General features: G+C 34.4%; 3 protein-coding genes and 1 non-coding gene across 9 annotated transcripts; 1 reads left to right on the top strand and 3 right to left on the bottom strand.

Annotated features, from left to right (window-relative positions):
* Positions 1 to 187: 187 nt before the first annotated feature.
* LOC140839426 (uncharacterized) lies at positions 188 to 2,856 on the bottom strand. 6 transcript variants are annotated; one of them, XM_073206162.1, is made up of 3 exons: positions 2,705 to 2,856; positions 997 to 1,859; positions 188 to 809 (listed from the first exon to the last, which is right to left on the bottom strand). In XM_073206162.1, the coding sequence occupies exons 2-3, from the start codon at positions 1,845 to 1,847 to the stop codon at positions 329 to 331; spliced, it is 1,332 nt and encodes a 443-aa protein (XP_073062263.1). In that variant the 5' UTR covers positions 1,848 to 1,859; positions 2,705 to 2,856; the 3' UTR covers positions 188 to 328. The 6 variants fall into 6 exon arrangements, with proteins under 6 accessions (XP_073062263.1, XP_073062221.1, XP_073062253.1 ...); XM_073206120.1 differs by having other exon boundaries at positions 2,623 to 2,850; XM_073206152.1 differs by having other exon boundaries at positions 997 to 1,909; positions 2,623 to 2,850.
* A 1,599-nt stretch (positions 2,857 to 4,455) lies between these two features.
* On the bottom strand, positions 4,456 to 4,526 carry TRNAG-CCC (transfer RNA glycine (anticodon CCC)). The gene has a single exon. It is a non-coding gene; the product is annotated as a tRNA-Gly (tRNA).
* A 2,689-nt stretch (positions 4,527 to 7,215) lies between these two features.
* On the bottom strand, positions 7,216 to 8,476 carry LOC140813852 (uncharacterized). The gene is made up of 2 exons (XM_073172626.1): positions 8,266 to 8,476; positions 7,216 to 8,100 (listed from the first exon to the last, which is right to left on the bottom strand). Exons 1-2 carry the CDS (start codon positions 8,399 to 8,401, stop codon positions 7,298 to 7,300), a joined length of 939 nt encoding a protein of 312 aa, XP_073028727.1. The 5' UTR covers positions 8,402 to 8,476; the 3' UTR covers positions 7,216 to 7,297.
* Positions 8,477 to 14,568: 6,092 nt separating this feature from the next.
* On the top strand, positions 14,569 to 16,582 carry LOC140839467 (dof zinc finger protein DOF3.7-like). Its single transcript, XM_073206187.1, is given in 3 exon segments — positions 14,569 to 14,832; positions 15,443 to 15,943; positions 15,945 to 16,582. Coding segments are annotated over 3 exon segments (864 nt in total). The 5' UTR covers positions 14,569 to 14,808; the 3' UTR covers positions 16,284 to 16,582.
* Positions 16,583 to 16,955: the final 373 nt, after the last annotated feature.

The raw sequence follows: 16,955 nt of genomic DNA on the forward strand, positions 1-16,955 counted from the left end.
TACCCCAACACTTTTTTTTTTTGGTAGAGTTTATGAGCACTTGATTAATGATCAAAATTTTGATTTCATATACCAACACTTTTTTGAATGAGATTTTGATATAAAATTTGTCCAGTGTGGTTTACGTGACAAACATAACTTGCAGAATATTGCATTAACCCAAAAGTTACATAGTGAACACCAATGACAACAACCACATGAAAGAGGATTTGAGAGGAAAGAAAACATAAACACGTGCATGTACATGGAATTGGGGGAAATACATCTTTTAAAGGCTGTGCAAACCTAAATCCTCAAAATCCTGAAGGATGCTAGCATCCAGATTAATTCACCAAGCCGGTAAAAGCCACCCAATGGTCCATCCAAGCATAAATCCAGCACCAACTAAGCCCATTCCTAATGCGAAAAAGACTGCATATTTGTTAACATCAAATGGATGGAGACGTGATCGTTTGTTCGGTTTTCTACTGGCATATTTTTGCTCGCTTTTCGTCATTATCCCAGTTCTTCGAGGAATCCAAGGTAATGTTATTGGGAAAACGGTGGAACCAGCGTGGTTGTTCTTGTATTGAAAGTACACGTTCTCGAGTTGAAGAAGTTGGAGCCATTGTCTATACATAAACAACTGGGATGCCTGCCTAAGAACAAGCTTGAGAACGTCTTGTTTCTCCGCAGTCGCTTGATTGGCTGCTTTCTCGGCTTCTCTGGCTCGCGTCTGAGAATGACGCAGTGCTTCTAAAAGTGGAGCGTTTTTTACGCCATCCTCAAATGTATGCATCTTCGACATTCTTTCTTGCATTGGGCTATCCCTGATTTAAGGTCACAAAAGTCGATGCTTGACATAACGACTATGTATATTAACACAAAAGAAAGCTGATGCGCAAGAACTTCCAAGAATCTACCTATTCAGACTACATAAACTTTCAAAGGATATTCTAAAAGAGTGGTGTTAAAAAGGAACGCTATATACTAAGTTAAAACAAAAGCAAATAGAACCTTATTGTCTTAACTTCAGCAGACATCCTAAGCTTTTTGTGGACACCTCCGGCAGTTGGGCTGCTTGACGAATATTTATGAGCAGTTAAATGGTGGTGACCCCCAGCATTCAACGACTTACGAGCTGGTGATGAGGTCGAAATTCCGTCATTACTGAAGCCGTATATATAAACACCCATGTCCTTCTTGACACAAGTGTTCTGTGGCGCAGGAAGGTCACAATTTTGTACCAGGTCATGCGACCTTTGTGAAACTAACAAAGCCAATTCTTCTGTATCTGTTGTTCGCCACCATGGAATATTTTTCTCTGTTCCCATCCAATGAAATTCGGAACTCAAATAATGCTCATGACAATCCTTATTAGGCAGAGGTTTTAACTCTTCATCCTCAACTATAAGATCTTTCTTTACATAAGTGGAAAAAACTCTACATTGATTATCAATTGAATCTTTGGTGTGCTCACTCTGATCAATGGTACCAAAATAATCTTCTTTCTTCGGAAGGATATCTGAGCTATCACGCATTTGACAGGTTGTTTCCTTACCAGGTTCGAGGGAAGTAAGATTGTCAGCCACCAGTCCCTTCTGATACCCATAATTTGGCTGCATCTGAAGCCACCATCTTGAACTGGGGGATAAGTTAGAATATGAAGGATTGGGATTAAAAGGTACAGAGCATGTGGTGGGGATCTCTTGACCACCACCAGCACTCGGAAGCTCTGTTTCAGTCTGTTTGACAGATGGAGGTGCGGACGAGCAGCAAGCCAATTTTGGTGCTCTTTTTGCGTCTTCTTGAACAAAGCATCGATTGGCAGTTCTCTGCCAAGCAGCTCTTACTTCAGCTAAGGCCATTATAAGCTCATGCTAAAAAAGTGTAAAAGAAAATCTTCTGTAAATTTGTATCGGCAGTTTGACTTGAAAATAAATGAACAAATGAATGCAAAGTGGATCAGTCTCATCTTCAAGATACGGCTTCACAAGAAATAAATTAATACATTCCGACATAAGCTGATACGAACATAGTTTGAAACACTACACAAATTCCAACCTCTAGGCGCTCAAGTTGAGACTTCGCCACATTAACAAATTATTCAAAATCCCTCTTTTCAATTGGGTAAGAATAATCCACCAAAATTCTAGGAGAATTGAATGCTAATTGTATTGCTAGGTCGACCACTAATAGACGTAAAGAAGACCCAAACTTTCTGTAAATTGTCATCGATTCAAGCAAAATCACATGTTTCTCCTAAAAGAAGAATTCAAAAGGCAAATGCTTCATAATCAACACAATCCAGAAATTATCAGCAATTCCACAGCATTAAACTCAGAGATTAAAAAAAGGTAATTATCGAAATCCCGAGGCTCAAAGTAACGTACAATCGGTCTAAAAACAAAGCAAAAACCATGCATGTAAACTACTACATCATCACCAAACCCATGTGCAAATTTAAGTTGTCCACTAAAAACTCTTAGCAAACATTAAAAGAACTAACAGGCCACATAAATCAGCAAACCCAGATCTTAAATGGCAGAATTACCAAAAAAAATCAGCCATTAAAAACAAACACCACACACACACACACACATAGAGATATGTGTGTATATGAGGGCAGGGGCAGAGAGAAACCTGCAAACAAAAATCAAAGCAAACTGGATGAAACAGTGAAAGAACAAGGCAAAGTGGTTTGGATCCGATAGACGAGTTCTACCGATGTTCTACAGAAATTGGCTTTTGCTTATTTCTATTTCTTCGCCTAATCGATGATCAATTATCAGGACAGTGGAGGTTTGCTAACTGCTCTCTTTCACGTGCAACGTTGTCGCGTGAAGAGCTTCTGTCTCCGGATGAGATGTCGGGCTATTCATTATTATTGCTTTTACGCAGGTAAATTTTATATATCTTTATTATGATTATTATTTTCGGAAAGAATTAATTTTGATAATTACTGGTTTAACATTTAATAGTTTTGTAATAACTAATGAATAGCTAAGTTATTATTGCTTTGTACCTCTCTTACTTAATAAAATAATAATATTCAAATTTTAATAATAATTGCCAATCTTATTTAAATTTTAGAAACTATGTATATAGAACAATAAAAAAAACAAAAAAAAATTGAGACGGAGTATCATGTAACATTAAATAAACAATCATAAAATCGTCAAAATATTTGAAATATTAGTTCTATCATTAAACCAATCGAGCATAACTATTTTTCATGCAAAAATAATCAAAACATCTATAATAAAGTTTGAATAATGCGTCAAAGAAATTTAGAAATGTGTTTTTCGAATTTTAATGTGTGTATAGTGGGTGATTTTGGCTGCTATATGCTTCAAATAACCTAGGAATTCTTTTTATAATTTTTAATTTGTATGTTAATGAGTTTAGATTTTGGACATTTAAATTTATGTGTAATTGGGCCAACTTATCTTAATTAAATTAGATTCAATAACATCTATTTAATTAGAAAATAAAAATTTATAAAATACCTAGTAGTGATAGATTTTAACAAAAACAATTGAGTGAGGTAAAAGTATTTGGACCACATTTTTTGTTGTTGCTAATATTATTAATAATATTATCTTTATTGCCAACTGGTGATATTTATTTTTGGCATGGTTTGTACAGTGAAAATGACCTATCACTAACGAAATGGTAGTACCTACATAATCGTCAAAGTTGCGTGAATCTATCTACTCAAGATTATTATAACCAATCAATTAGTTTTACTTGAGGGAATGAAATATGTCACCAAATTCAATCCCCTTTTCCCGATAATTTCCAAGTTAAGTTGACAAAATTGAGATTTTTTTCCGACGGTGGGAGGTTTGACTCCATCCACATGAAAGAAGAAGGATATTTTGCGAGTACAGTAAAACAAAAACATGAATCTATGGATTTCAAATGTATTTGATGTAAAATGAGGCCAATGGATTTGAAAATTTTCATATATGAAAGTCGAAATCCATCTGTTATTTTAAATGACTCGACGCCCATATCTACGTATATTGAACATAGTTTGTATTTTCGAAGAAGGAAATACTTTTCCAGCGATCAAGATAAGCACTTAGTTTTAACTCCAAGGTGGAAAACTGATGGCTGATTCAGCAAATGCCTTTGGACATGTGTCCAGTGGACCTTCATTGCTCGGCTCACTAAATTTCCAAGCCAAGATTTCTCTCAAACTACCCTATTTTTTTCAATTATTTTTAACGTCTCGGGTACCGATAATTTTTTGATTTTTTTAGAGTTTTTTCATGTGATTTGTCCAGTGTGACTATTGAGTTAGCTTGATAGTGAAGTCACGAAATCGATACAACCACTAGTATAATATAAATATCTAAAATCAATCAATTAAGCGAAAGGAAAGCACATATAGCAAAAATATTTCAAAAATGGGCTATCAATCATTTTTGGCCCAAAAGGGAAAATAGCAAAACGGTTCGATTGTCGAACTGCGCATCCGGGGAATCGAACCCCGGTCAGTACCGTGGGAGGGTACTATGATACCACTACACTAGATGCGCTGTTGAGTTTCAGGATTGTTATTTATTTTATAAATAACTTATGATATTCACAGAGCACAGCAACAATGAATCAGCAGCAGCAAAAAGCCATCGCCATTTTTAACTTCTTCTTCTTGTACGCATCAGCGATTACATATTCAATTTTGGTTATATATATCCCGCTTCGGCAATTCACTGTCTATTTTGTGTCCGAATTAATTTATTCAGGGCAAAGAGGAGGAGAAAAAGATGTCCCATAACGACGTCGCGGAGAGCAGATGCGGACTCAAGAAGTGCGAGAAGCTGGACCGGGCGGCCTGCTGGGTGGGGGCGGGTGTTGCGACCGCGTTCTTCGCTTCGTTGGAGCGTTGCTCCTGCATCAACCTCTCCACCGACGACGAGTCGAAGGACCGCCCCCTTATGCTCACCAAGCAACCTTCTTTCGCTGCCGATTCATACCGCTCCACCACCGATAAACTCCCTACCACAACCACGCGTACTCCTCTGTGACCCCGTGGATAATTTGTGTGAGGTATCAACGTATGGTAAACGTTGCCCAAATGTTGTACTTGTGCCTATGCATTTACTTTTCCGGTTGTTTTCTGTATTTGGTGTACGATTACATACTGGAGGTGGAATATCTGTTAATTTGTGAAGGTTTTGAGATTTAGCTTCTGCATTTATGTCGTAGACCTCCATTCTTGTGGTATTTGTTTTTCTGTGAAGCAAAACTTCTTTATTAAAACCGAGCTAACATCATACCCTACAAACCACACAATTTTAACAGACCACTGAGTGAACATAATGTGATAAGGTGGCTCGAAAAGATGTTGTAAAGAATCAAGATCAAATGTTTATCTATTTTACCAACTCGAACGTGTTGTTGGGATTTGGGAACCATTAATTCATCCGAGCCTTCTTTTCCCATGTCCCCATCGCTGATACCACCACCTTCTATAATTTTCACTGCTGTTCTTCTATTGTTACCTCTGTAACCATCTCATCGAACTTTTGGCTCTGTTCTGTCTTGTGCCCCCTCAACTAGCTAGAATAAAGCTATCCTCTTTTCGACGCACTCTGAAGAAATTCACCGCCTTTGCCCTGAGATTCGCTTTTCACGTCCTGTCGAAGGCAAGTGTAGGAATGTCCATTTCTTCAAGTTCGAGCTAGATTGCTATATTTATTCCTCAATTTCTAAGAAAAAATATCAGTGTCATGCGTAATATATCTTTACATACGCTCTACATGAACGAGAAGATCTTATTTACGTGTAAAGAAGACCTTTGTCTGGGATGAGAAATAATAAATACACGATCATATTATGGAAGGTCAGAAGTGTGATGCTCATGTCACAAGTGTAAAATTGAAGATCTGGTATGGTAGAGGAAGGGAAGTGTTTCTCGTATGAAGATGAAAAGAATGCAAACTTAATTAATCATAATTCGCCATTAACCTGCTGAATAATATCATCATTAAAAGAGAGGGAGGAGAGACCATTACAGTCATGCATATCCTCTTCGGTTATCGAAGAAGGATGTTATTAGGGATGTAAACCAACAAAACCGAGTAGAAGAGTACGAGATTTGAGCTCGAGCTCGATTCGAGTTTTTATTACGAGGTTCGAGTTGGACTCGTTTTGAAATTACTTAGTTCGTAAATAGCTTGAGCTCGATTACTTAATAGCTCGTTTATCATATTGAACAAGCTCGACTCATGCATTTAGCAACTTTGTTTTCGATCTCGTTAAGCATACAATCGAGCTCGTTAAAAATAGAATCGAGATTGATCATACAATAAAATGTATTTTTACAAACAAATGTTAAACTAAGACAAATAGTGTAAATCCATCCATAAGTAACCAAAAAGATCACAAACCTAACAACTAAACAAAACTTGAACAAGCCATGTAAATGAACATTTTCGCGAACAATTAAACGAGCCGAGCTCGAGAGCCACAAAATGAGCTGAGCTCGAGCTCACACATGCTCGCGAATCTATAAACGAGCACGTTCGCGAGTTCATGAGGTGAATATCTTTAAGCTCAAGCTCAGTTCGATAAAATTGTCAACCTTAAGCTCGACTTGATAAGATTAACTAATAATCTAGATTTTTACCGAATCGATCTCCAAATAATTCGTAAGTGGGTTGGTTCGTTTTATACCTAGATGCTATCATTTAAGCGAGCAAATTCGTTATTGTTAATGATAGAGAAATCCATGGCTAATAAATCTCAAAGAACTAATCATCTTCTCTGAAAAATAAATAAGCTTTTAGCTTCCTATATTTTTAAAAAAATGCTCATAAATCCCTATAAAAAAATTAATATGATTCTAAACCATTTTGTTGTATTTAAATAAAATTTCATCATATTTTCTGCATACAATTCAAAATATAATAATATAAAATATCACATTTTTTTAAAAAAATTTAGCAAGGTTGTAGTATTTTGGTTTTTTTTTTTTTTAAAAAAAAAATCATTTTATAGTGTTGTGTTGCAAAAATTATTGCATTTCAACTGTAAAAACATTTGTTGTATGTTGTCATACATTCAAATACATAAGATGTGATTACATTGTCAAAAATATTAAAATTGCTCACATATAGAACTAGCTAGGAAGTCGAGGTTATTAATTCAGTTCCCTTTTAAAACACATCCGAACTCAACCTCGTTATTTCTCGATGATAACATATAATTAAACTCAGTAAATTATTGCATAGTATTTGCTTTATCAAACGACAAACATGATTCAAGATAAGAATCTAAATTGTATGAAGGATCAACCAAATCAATCTTAACTGTGGAGTAACTGGAAATACTCTTCATAAACCATCTCTAGAGTCCTGTGCTCATTATTGACTAAATTTTCTGTATTCCCTTGATGTGGAACTTTCAAACATCCATCATAAATCCCCAAACAATCGGTAAAAATCTCATAGCCGTGATTTTTATCTTCGATATCCTCGTTATCAAAAAAATTATGAACTTCCTCGATTAGTTTGCAGTTTTCACCACGCCCATTACAAGAATTATTGTTGGCATTACCCAAAGCAGAAGTAATATTGCTAGCATGTGTATCTGCCTTCGATGAATAAGAAGCTGAAACCCTAATCGGCTTTGGGGCCAAAACTTCGACTCTTGAACTAGAAGTAGTATTGATTCCATTAATTGGTTTAGGAGTAGAAAATTTAACCCTTGCGGTATTTTCCACATTCTCATATTTCTTGTATTTGGGCTCATGATCATAAACATGATCTGCACCCACAACGTTTTTATTGTTGATATCGCCTTTGTTGTTACTAGCATTGAGATCAGGGTCATTTTTACCTTGCCTGAAGGGTAACCGGGGAATGCCGAGAGGGAGAATATTGCCTTGGAACTTCTTTTTTTTACTAAGACGGGTGTTCCAGTAATTCTTGATCTCATTATCAGTTCGACCTGGAAGACGACCAGCAATGAGGGACCACCGGTTTCCAAGGAGCATGTGCATTCTAATGATAATGTCATCTTCATCCGGAGTGATGTTGCCTCTCCTGATATTGGGTCTCAAATAGTTCATCCATCTAAGCCTGCAGCTCTTTCCACATCTAAGCAGCCCTTGATCATAATCGATACGTATATATGATTGATTCAGTACTTGTGTATATATGCATGAGCTAGGCACGTAAATACCATAATCCAGACATGTATCACATATATATATGGCGATGCAACATGAGTAAAAATAGAAAGATGAATATATATATGTAAATTAGTACGTACCAGCTCTATGGGGCAAGGACTTCCAGGACCAGGGGCCTTCCCCATGACCGCGAATATAATTCATTAGCAATTCATCTTCTTCAACAGTCCATGGACCTTTTTTCTGTAGCACCATCTCAGAACAGCAACCTCTCATAATATTTACTTGTATTTTCTTTTAACTTGTGATTATTTTCTCTATAAACTAGCTAGTACGTACCTTTCTAGGCCAGCTTGCTTAGTATCTGGAAGGGAGTGATCAATATAATATAAATAAATAAATTTTATATACTAGGAAACTATGCAGGTGATCGATGAAGCCCTCATAAAGAACACACTCACACATATCCATAAATAAACATCCCCAAGTGAGCTGCATTGGTACACTATTTAGTACGATGGATTATTGAAAGCTATACATTTTCCAAATATGGATTCGCGAAATAAATATTTACCCAACTCCATCGTTGTATCTGGTACCACTATGATCATATTCTTATTGCTCCAAAGGTGAAATCGCTCACCTTAGACGTCCCTCACCTCCGGTCCGACAGGAATGTGGGAGGAGGTAAATCATGGTGACCAGCCAACCAGCAGCAGCTAGACCTTATGCTACGCCGCGCACAAGGAGCTCCCCTAAGGCTACGCCGCGCACAAGGAGCTCCCCTCGTTGGAGGAAATTTAACTCTCACACTGCCGCTTGCGAGACTCGATCCTTGGTCTAAGCCCATGCGGGCCTATGATCATATTCTTATAAGTAGTCTTTAAAATGGGTCAGACACCCGTCTCGCTATTAAAAATAGGCGTGTTAGGTTAACCATTTAGTTGCTTGTTTGGAGGCGGGCGAAATGGACCAGCCTGTTTGGGCTGTTGGTTGAGGTGGGGCAGCTCGGCCCACCAATTTTTTTAAAAATTATATTTTGAATTTTTGTTATTTTTTTTTGTGAATTGTTGCATAAAGTAACTTACTTTTAGAATGCATTTTGGAAATTTAAAACTAAAATTTGATGTGTTTTTAATGTCTTACATTTCTATTTATTTTTGTATAATTAAGTTTTTATTATATTATTAATGTTAGGGAAAATTAATTTTTTTTGTTATTTATGTTTTTCTCTTTACGATTTGAGTTATCAAATTTCAGTTTGAGTCTGTTATCTTTGTTTTTTTCGAAAATTTAGTTCTTTTTCGATGTGACACTTACATGTGTAGTGTCATATTAACACTCCAGATGAAAAAAGACTAAAATAAACAGGGGCGGATCTAGGATGTGGACACTGGGGGGGCCACTTAATTTATTTTGCGACGGATTTTTCACAAAACCGTCGCTATATGGCGACGTTTTAAGAAACCGTCGCAACATTTGCGACGGTTTTAGTTACACCCGTCGCTAAAAAATTTTTTTAAAATTTTTTGAAGGGGCCGCTTAGTTTATGTTGCGACGGTTTTCTCAATAACCGTCGCTATATGGCGACGGTCTTTGCAACAACCGTCGCTAAAAATTTTTTTTAAAATTTTTTGGGGGGGCCGTGGCCCCCGTTCGCCCTACACTAAATCCGCCCCTGAAAATAAACAAAAATCGAAAGATGCATGTCTTAAATCTGAAGTTTGATAATATAAATGACCTAAATCTCAAATAAGCAAATATACAAGACAAAAAATAATTTTTCCTTAATATTACTTGTGTACGTAGTTTTTATTAAAAAATAATTGATTATATTAAAATTTTATGTGATTTGTTTGATCGTGACATAGATCATATGTTATTGTGTAATTCTGCTAATATTTTTGTTTGAAATATCAAGTATTGACATTATTATATTATAATAAATAAGTATCATATTATTTGTATAAAAATGGTAGAATTATTAATTAATACAAATATTTATTAATCGAAAAATTATATCCTTGAATATAATATCTTTTAAAAATATTTAGAAATCATAAAATGATATATATTTTTAAATTTTGTTTTCATATTTTTATGCTTTTTTTTCAAATAAAAAAATTATTGGGTTGAACCGCTTAACCCGCAATCCGAGGCTGAGCCACATATCTAATTCTTAGCACTATTACTATTGGGTTATTTTATATATATTTAAGATTTTATTAACTTATATGTATATATTCTTAAATGAGTTAGTCATGTTACTAGTTAGAGAATAAATGGAAAACGAAAAAAAATTTAAAAAAAATCAAGAATATTATAAAATGTATTTTTGGTCACCCATCATTTGCTTTTAAGATATATGAAAAATACTGTTCGCTTAGGTATATTTTAGTAATTTACTTCAAATAAAATCATAATACTAAAATGTTTTAGTCATTTGATATTTATATTAGGTATATTTTACAATGACAAGTTACATTTGATTTTATCCGTCAAAATAAAACATAAAAGAATCTTATTAATTTGATTTGATTAAATAAATATTAAATTTTATACTTAAAATATATATTTTTATAAATATAAATCAGATCAAACTCTAGGTCATATTAAAAAGTGCAAATATTTAAAACATTCTTCAAATTTAATTTCTCATATCTAACAACAATAATAATAAAATGAAATGATGAAAATAAAAATGAACAGAATGAATGACTCAATCTTGGTCATAATAATGAAAATTCAGTGAGAATATTGCATTATGTGCACACGATTCTTGAGAATCCCACTGTACAAAGCTACATGATTTGCAGGAATTTTCTGAATTTCATTACCGCAACTCTTTCGAATTTCTCTGAATTTTGTCTGTTCATTTATGTATGACTCACTGTTGATTTTCTTGCTTGAATGTTTCACATCTTCCGCGAATTTCATTATGTTCTTCTTCTTGTTCTTCACCTGATCACTTTTCTTGCTCCCTATGAATTCATGAACATGTAGATGAACAGAAAAATCCAATGAAAAAGAAATGTTTTCTTGATATTTAGTACCTGAATCAGAAGCTAAACACGATTTGAGAGCCTTCTTTTCAGGACATAAATAAAAAATATTTATCGAGATTTTGTCTCCCTTCCCGACCCGATTCCGAACATTCAGGATCCCGAACATTCGGATCCCGATATTTGTTGGGTACGGGATCGAGAATCTTTTTTTATTCCCAATTCTTATCGGGACGGAGATCGGGTTAGAGGGTTACGGGACGGGTCCCTACCCGATCCTAGCCCTAGTTTGGTTTGCCATATGTATGTACAACTGTCAAACATATCGATCCATGGCAGGACAGATCGGACGGCCATCTCGGCGAGCTTGAAATCTTCAACCCAGCCCAAGGTGGGTTGCGAGTTAAGTGGGCCGATCCACAAAAATAAAAATAATTAATTAAGTAATATAATTAATTAAAATTTTCATTCATAAATAAATATTTATAAAAAATATCAATAAAATTTATAATTATTGATTTATCAAGTCTATATTTTATACAAAATAATTAATATGTAAAATTCACAATTTCATTTAAAAAATACATATATCACAATAAATTTATAATGTAGTATTTTTTAATTTTTCTTCCAAGCACGGTGGCCAACCCAAGCCCGTGTGCTTGGAAGAAAAAACGTGACCCACGCAGGTTGACCCATCTAGGCCAGCTTTAAAAGACTTGAAAATATTTCAACACAATCTGCTTAAATTTTGTGTCGATACGGACCTACCCAACAGATCCAATACCAATTGACGACTATACATATATATTACCATATTTGTGTAACGCGTTACAATAGAGAGAAAAATATGTAGCCTAAGTCATGAGATGCCTCCCATTATATATAAATTATATAATAATGTATTGAATGATGAATTTAGTGATTTTTTCGGTAATATTTGACTAAGCTAGCGGTCATGCGGCAAAATTTTTATATGCAATATATTATTTGGTCACTCGATAACGAGTATGACATTTAATTTTGAGTGAGTCTCATGTGAGACCGTCTCACGGGTCATAATCCGTGAGACGGGTCAACCCTACCTATATTCACAATAAAAATTAATACTATTAGCATAAAAAGTAATATTTTTTCATGGGTGACCCAAATAAAAGATCCGTCTCACAAATACGACCCGTGAGACCGTCTCATACAAGTTTTGCCTTTAATTTTAGCCCTATGAGGGAAAATTATAATTTTGATGTTGTATGTTTGCGTTTTTGGAATGTTAGTTTTCTGTATTATTAAATTTTAATATATTTCAAATTTTGGCAGTTTTAATCATTTTTTTTATCGAGAGTACTGAAATTACATTAAAAATGATTAATATACATAAATGCAATTTTCCATTGATTTTAGTTGTAGCTTGCCAAAGTAATAATTTCAATAAATCTATATACATAAATGCAATTTTCCATTAATTTTATGTGTAGCCTGCTAAAATAATAATTTCGATAAATCAACATAATATTTTTCTTAATATATTTATATATGTAAATCTATAGCTCCCTCAATATCATAAATAATTTTATAAAATTATAAATATATTTAGGACAATTTATTAAAATATGATTATAATATATTTTGTTTTTTCCCCTTCAAATGTAAATCTAGTTGGATTTTTTATTTCATTCTCATTACATCCAAATATGAGATGAATTCATGAAATATACGTGCAAGGATGGAGAATGGTTAATATGTATTGTAACATGTACAAATATATACAAAAATCAGAACAATCAAATGGCTAGCTACTCAAATTGATCAGTGAGTGTGCACCCCATGCGATATTGAGGTGTACGCAATACTCTGACCCGCATGTTTAGTAGATTCATCGATGAGTTTCTAATATCGTATAGACAAGCAAACGAGATTGTGCAGTTAATTATTCTTATATACATACTTCATGTGTCATGATATATTTACCATAGATATTGTATACAACATATTATTGCATGAAATATTTAAATAATTTTTTTAAAAAAAAATAAATTGGGGCTGGCTGGGAAAAATGCGTTCCCATTTGCCCAGTCTAATGCGCACTAATTGGAGCCTACCAAAGCTTGTTTTGTCGGTCTGTTTTTCAAATCGTTAACAAACCCCACTATTTCCATTTTGCAATCGATTCTACATCTATGACTTCAATCCGAAGCATTTTGGTCACTTTATTTCTGATTCATTGGTTGGATAACACTTGGCACTTGCATTCAAATGTGGTTCCAAAATATATTTGGTAGACATGTTACATGTCTGAATTTTAAAGTGAGAAATTTATATTTTTAGTCTCGTATATTCATCTTCTTGCTATTTTGGTTCGGTATGTTATCGAATTTCAGTTTTAGTCTCCTGTATTTTTTCTCTTGCAATTTAGTACTATTTGTGAAGCGACACCGACATGATAATCAAATTTGCAAGTAATTGATATATACCTAGGGAAAAAAAAAACCCTTTATAAAAGCATGAAATAAAGCATATTTATAAACATTGTATAAATTTGTAATACATATGAGGTGGTTCTGAAATTAAGCAGCAAGAAATAATGCATGGATCAAATACGAAATCATAAACAAAAGGCAGAGTGAAATATTGAAATTCTGCCGGTTGGTAAGCTAGATCATCCAGAGGCTCTTAAATTCTATGGACTGATCTTGAAAGTAGTTGAAGAATGTTTCAGTTGGGAAGATTATAAGGGACAAAAAATGCATTCGATAAATTAAAGATTAATGTTCATACTAATTCTTTTGAAATTTATTTTCACAAAACTGCAAGGCACTTTCCAGAAGATTTTTCTTCCTTCTTCTTTCATGATGATGGTTTTGAACATGCAAACACATTGGCCTTTTCGATTAATAAAGGAAAACACATGGGTAAAGCGTAAAGGGATTGTAGTCTTTTTCTTTACATGTCTTCACAACATGCAACAAGATATCATTGTTCCTTCATTTAAAAATTTAAACCTTTGGATTAATTCTGTCATATAACTAGAGAGAGAGAGAGAGATCCCGAAATTTGATTTCATTTGATTTGATGGCGTACGTTTTTAAGAACACGTAGATAGGATGTGTAAATCAAAGTTTACAATTTTCTTTAAAAAGATTGCACAAAAAACACATTTTTTTTTTTGAATTTGAAGTCCGACTACCTGATAAGTCTACCATGTTACTTGGCATATATATATTGATCTATAATTGTTTATTACGAAGAATATTTAGCTATATATATGTGTAGTGGGATGGTGGGAATGGCATGGAGACGTCATGATTGAAGGATTCCTTCATTCCGGAGTCAAAAAAGAGAGATCCACTAAAGAATGTACATTCACATATGCACTTGCGGGATAGTTAAATAGTGAAAAAGATGGATGATGGTGAACAAAAGCAGACAAAAGTTCATACCATAGATTAAAGCTCGGCAATATATTAAATGTAGGGTAATAAGTGCAGTCAAAACAAACAATCCCTTTCCTTCTTCCTTCCATCACCCATAAAAGTAGAGCCAACTCAAAAAACACACCCTAGATCAACTCAAATAACATCCACTTTCTTGAATTGAAGACATACAGCTGCAGACGATTAAAAAAAGAGAAGTTTCTCCATCGCTTTTCCTTTTTGTTAACCCTTTTTTCGTTCGTTTCGATTCATGGATGGTGCTCAATGGACTCAGGTGAGAAGGGTTTTTTCTTGTTCATCACAATTATTTTCTATTTCGGGGTGCTCCGAGTTTTCCTTGAAGAACTTGAACTTATCATTTATGTGGTTGGAGAAGATATATACCTGATTTTGTTGTCTTTATGGATGGAATATGTCTTTGACTTGTGTAATAGACTAAATCACAATAACAACTTTATCGATATTACTTCTTTCATCTTGTGAAATACCTTTTCTTTTTACATCCTCTTTATGTCTTCTCTTAACCTTTTGTTCGAGACAGTTCTTAAATACAGAAAGTGTGTGAGAGAGAGAGACATGACACCATTTATTACACGTTTCTTTGCTCCCCACCTTTCTTTGCATGTGTTGTGCATTGATGAAGACTAGTTAGGATGAAAAAGATACTATTCTTAATTCGTTGTTAATATTAATGTTTGTTCTCCTTTCTTTTAAAGTTTCCGAGCTAGCTAGCTAGTTTCGTCTATTTAGCTAGTAATTTGCTATCTCTTTCTAATTTTATTAGTTTCATCAATCCCAAACATGAAAGTACGTATAGCATTTCCTTATTATAAGCCCTGGCGTATATTACTTATATATGATATATTTTCTATTATTAATTTCAGGAGATTTGTGGGACAAAATCTATGGCAACAGCTCCTCCAAATGAATGCACAAGGGCAGTAATGGAGAAAAAGGTGAGGCCTCAGAAAGACCAAGCCATAAATTGTCCAAGGTGCCATTCAACCAACACAAAGTTTTGTTATTACAACAACTATAGCCTCACTCAACCAAGATACTTCTGCAAGAGTTGTAGAAGGTATTGGACAGAAGGCGGAACCCTAAGAAATGTTCCGGTTGGAGGTGGTTCGAGAAAGAACAAGAAATCCAGCTCTTTTATTAGTTCACCTTCATTATCAATGGCAACTGCACCATCAGTTTCATCCCAAAAGCAGCTTCCTGATATGAACCCTCCGAGCTTCGCATCTCAGAACCCTACAAGCCATGATCAGGGGCAGGATCTTAATCTTGGTTTCCCAGTTTCACAAGATTACTATCATGTGATCCCTCAGTTTCTAGAGTTTCCCAAGACTGAAAACCAAAATGTCATCAACTCTATTTCTTCTTTCACCATCCTTCAATCCTACTCAACTTTCAGCTCTAAATTTTTCAAGGAATGGCATTGAAGTAAGGGGGTTGAATCCCTCTATCCCTTTGGCTAACGCAGATGATAACGCCAGTCCTTTTGCTTCTGGATTCCAATTTCAAGAAATCAAACCATCCCATCCTTTCTCCTTTGATAGATTTCATGGGAATTCTGGTAGATTGTCCCAAGAAAATAATATTGATGAAAGCCTACTGTTCCCTTTTGGAACCATGAAACGACATTCGAGCACAAGCACTGAAATGAATCCAAGAAAGGAACAAGAGGATTCAAATGGATACTGGAACGGAATTTTAAGTTGAGACGTATATTATAAATATCTTGAAGTAAGGACAATTACAAGTATTAGGCTCCATGCAGTATTTCTTTTCTGATATTTTTCTTCTTTAATTTTTATGCTCCTATATCTATATACATATATATCTATCTTTTTCTGGTTTCATGGAAATGGTCGACTGTGTTTGGTGTTATTTGGGACTAACAAACATATTACATGTGATTGTTGGGTTTCTAGTTTATCTTTAATTAATTGGTTCTTCGAGTGTTGTGATTTATGACTAATTGGAGCTATACATAGCTTGCAAAAAGTGAGCTTCTGATATTTGTCATGCATTATCCCGAAAGTCATCACGTTTAGATATAATTATAGCTTTGTTTATAATGCCAAATAAATAATTTTCATCTTTTACTTGCCTTTTATATGTCTTTAGTTCATCCCATGGCTGATAAACAATGGAACGGGAGAATCTACCATCGATCAGTTTGAAATTTTCTTGTAGATTAATACATAATTTTATATAAAATTTGGCACCCATCTATTTTATCTAGTATCAGTTTCGGTCTCTCTGTACGAATGTACCGACTCTACCGCGCGCTAGGGTAAATATACCCTTTTGAATATGTTTACAAAATTATAGCATGATGAATATCATCTGTTCCCTTATATATTATTATTACATAGATTTCTGATATTT

The sequence above is a fragment of the Primulina eburnea genome, chromosome 1 (assembly GCF_022965805.1).
Source record: "Primulina eburnea isolate SZY01 chromosome 1, ASM2296580v1, whole genome shotgun sequence".
Taxonomy (NCBI): domain Eukaryota; kingdom Viridiplantae; phylum Streptophyta; class Magnoliopsida; order Lamiales; family Gesneriaceae; genus Primulina; species Primulina eburnea.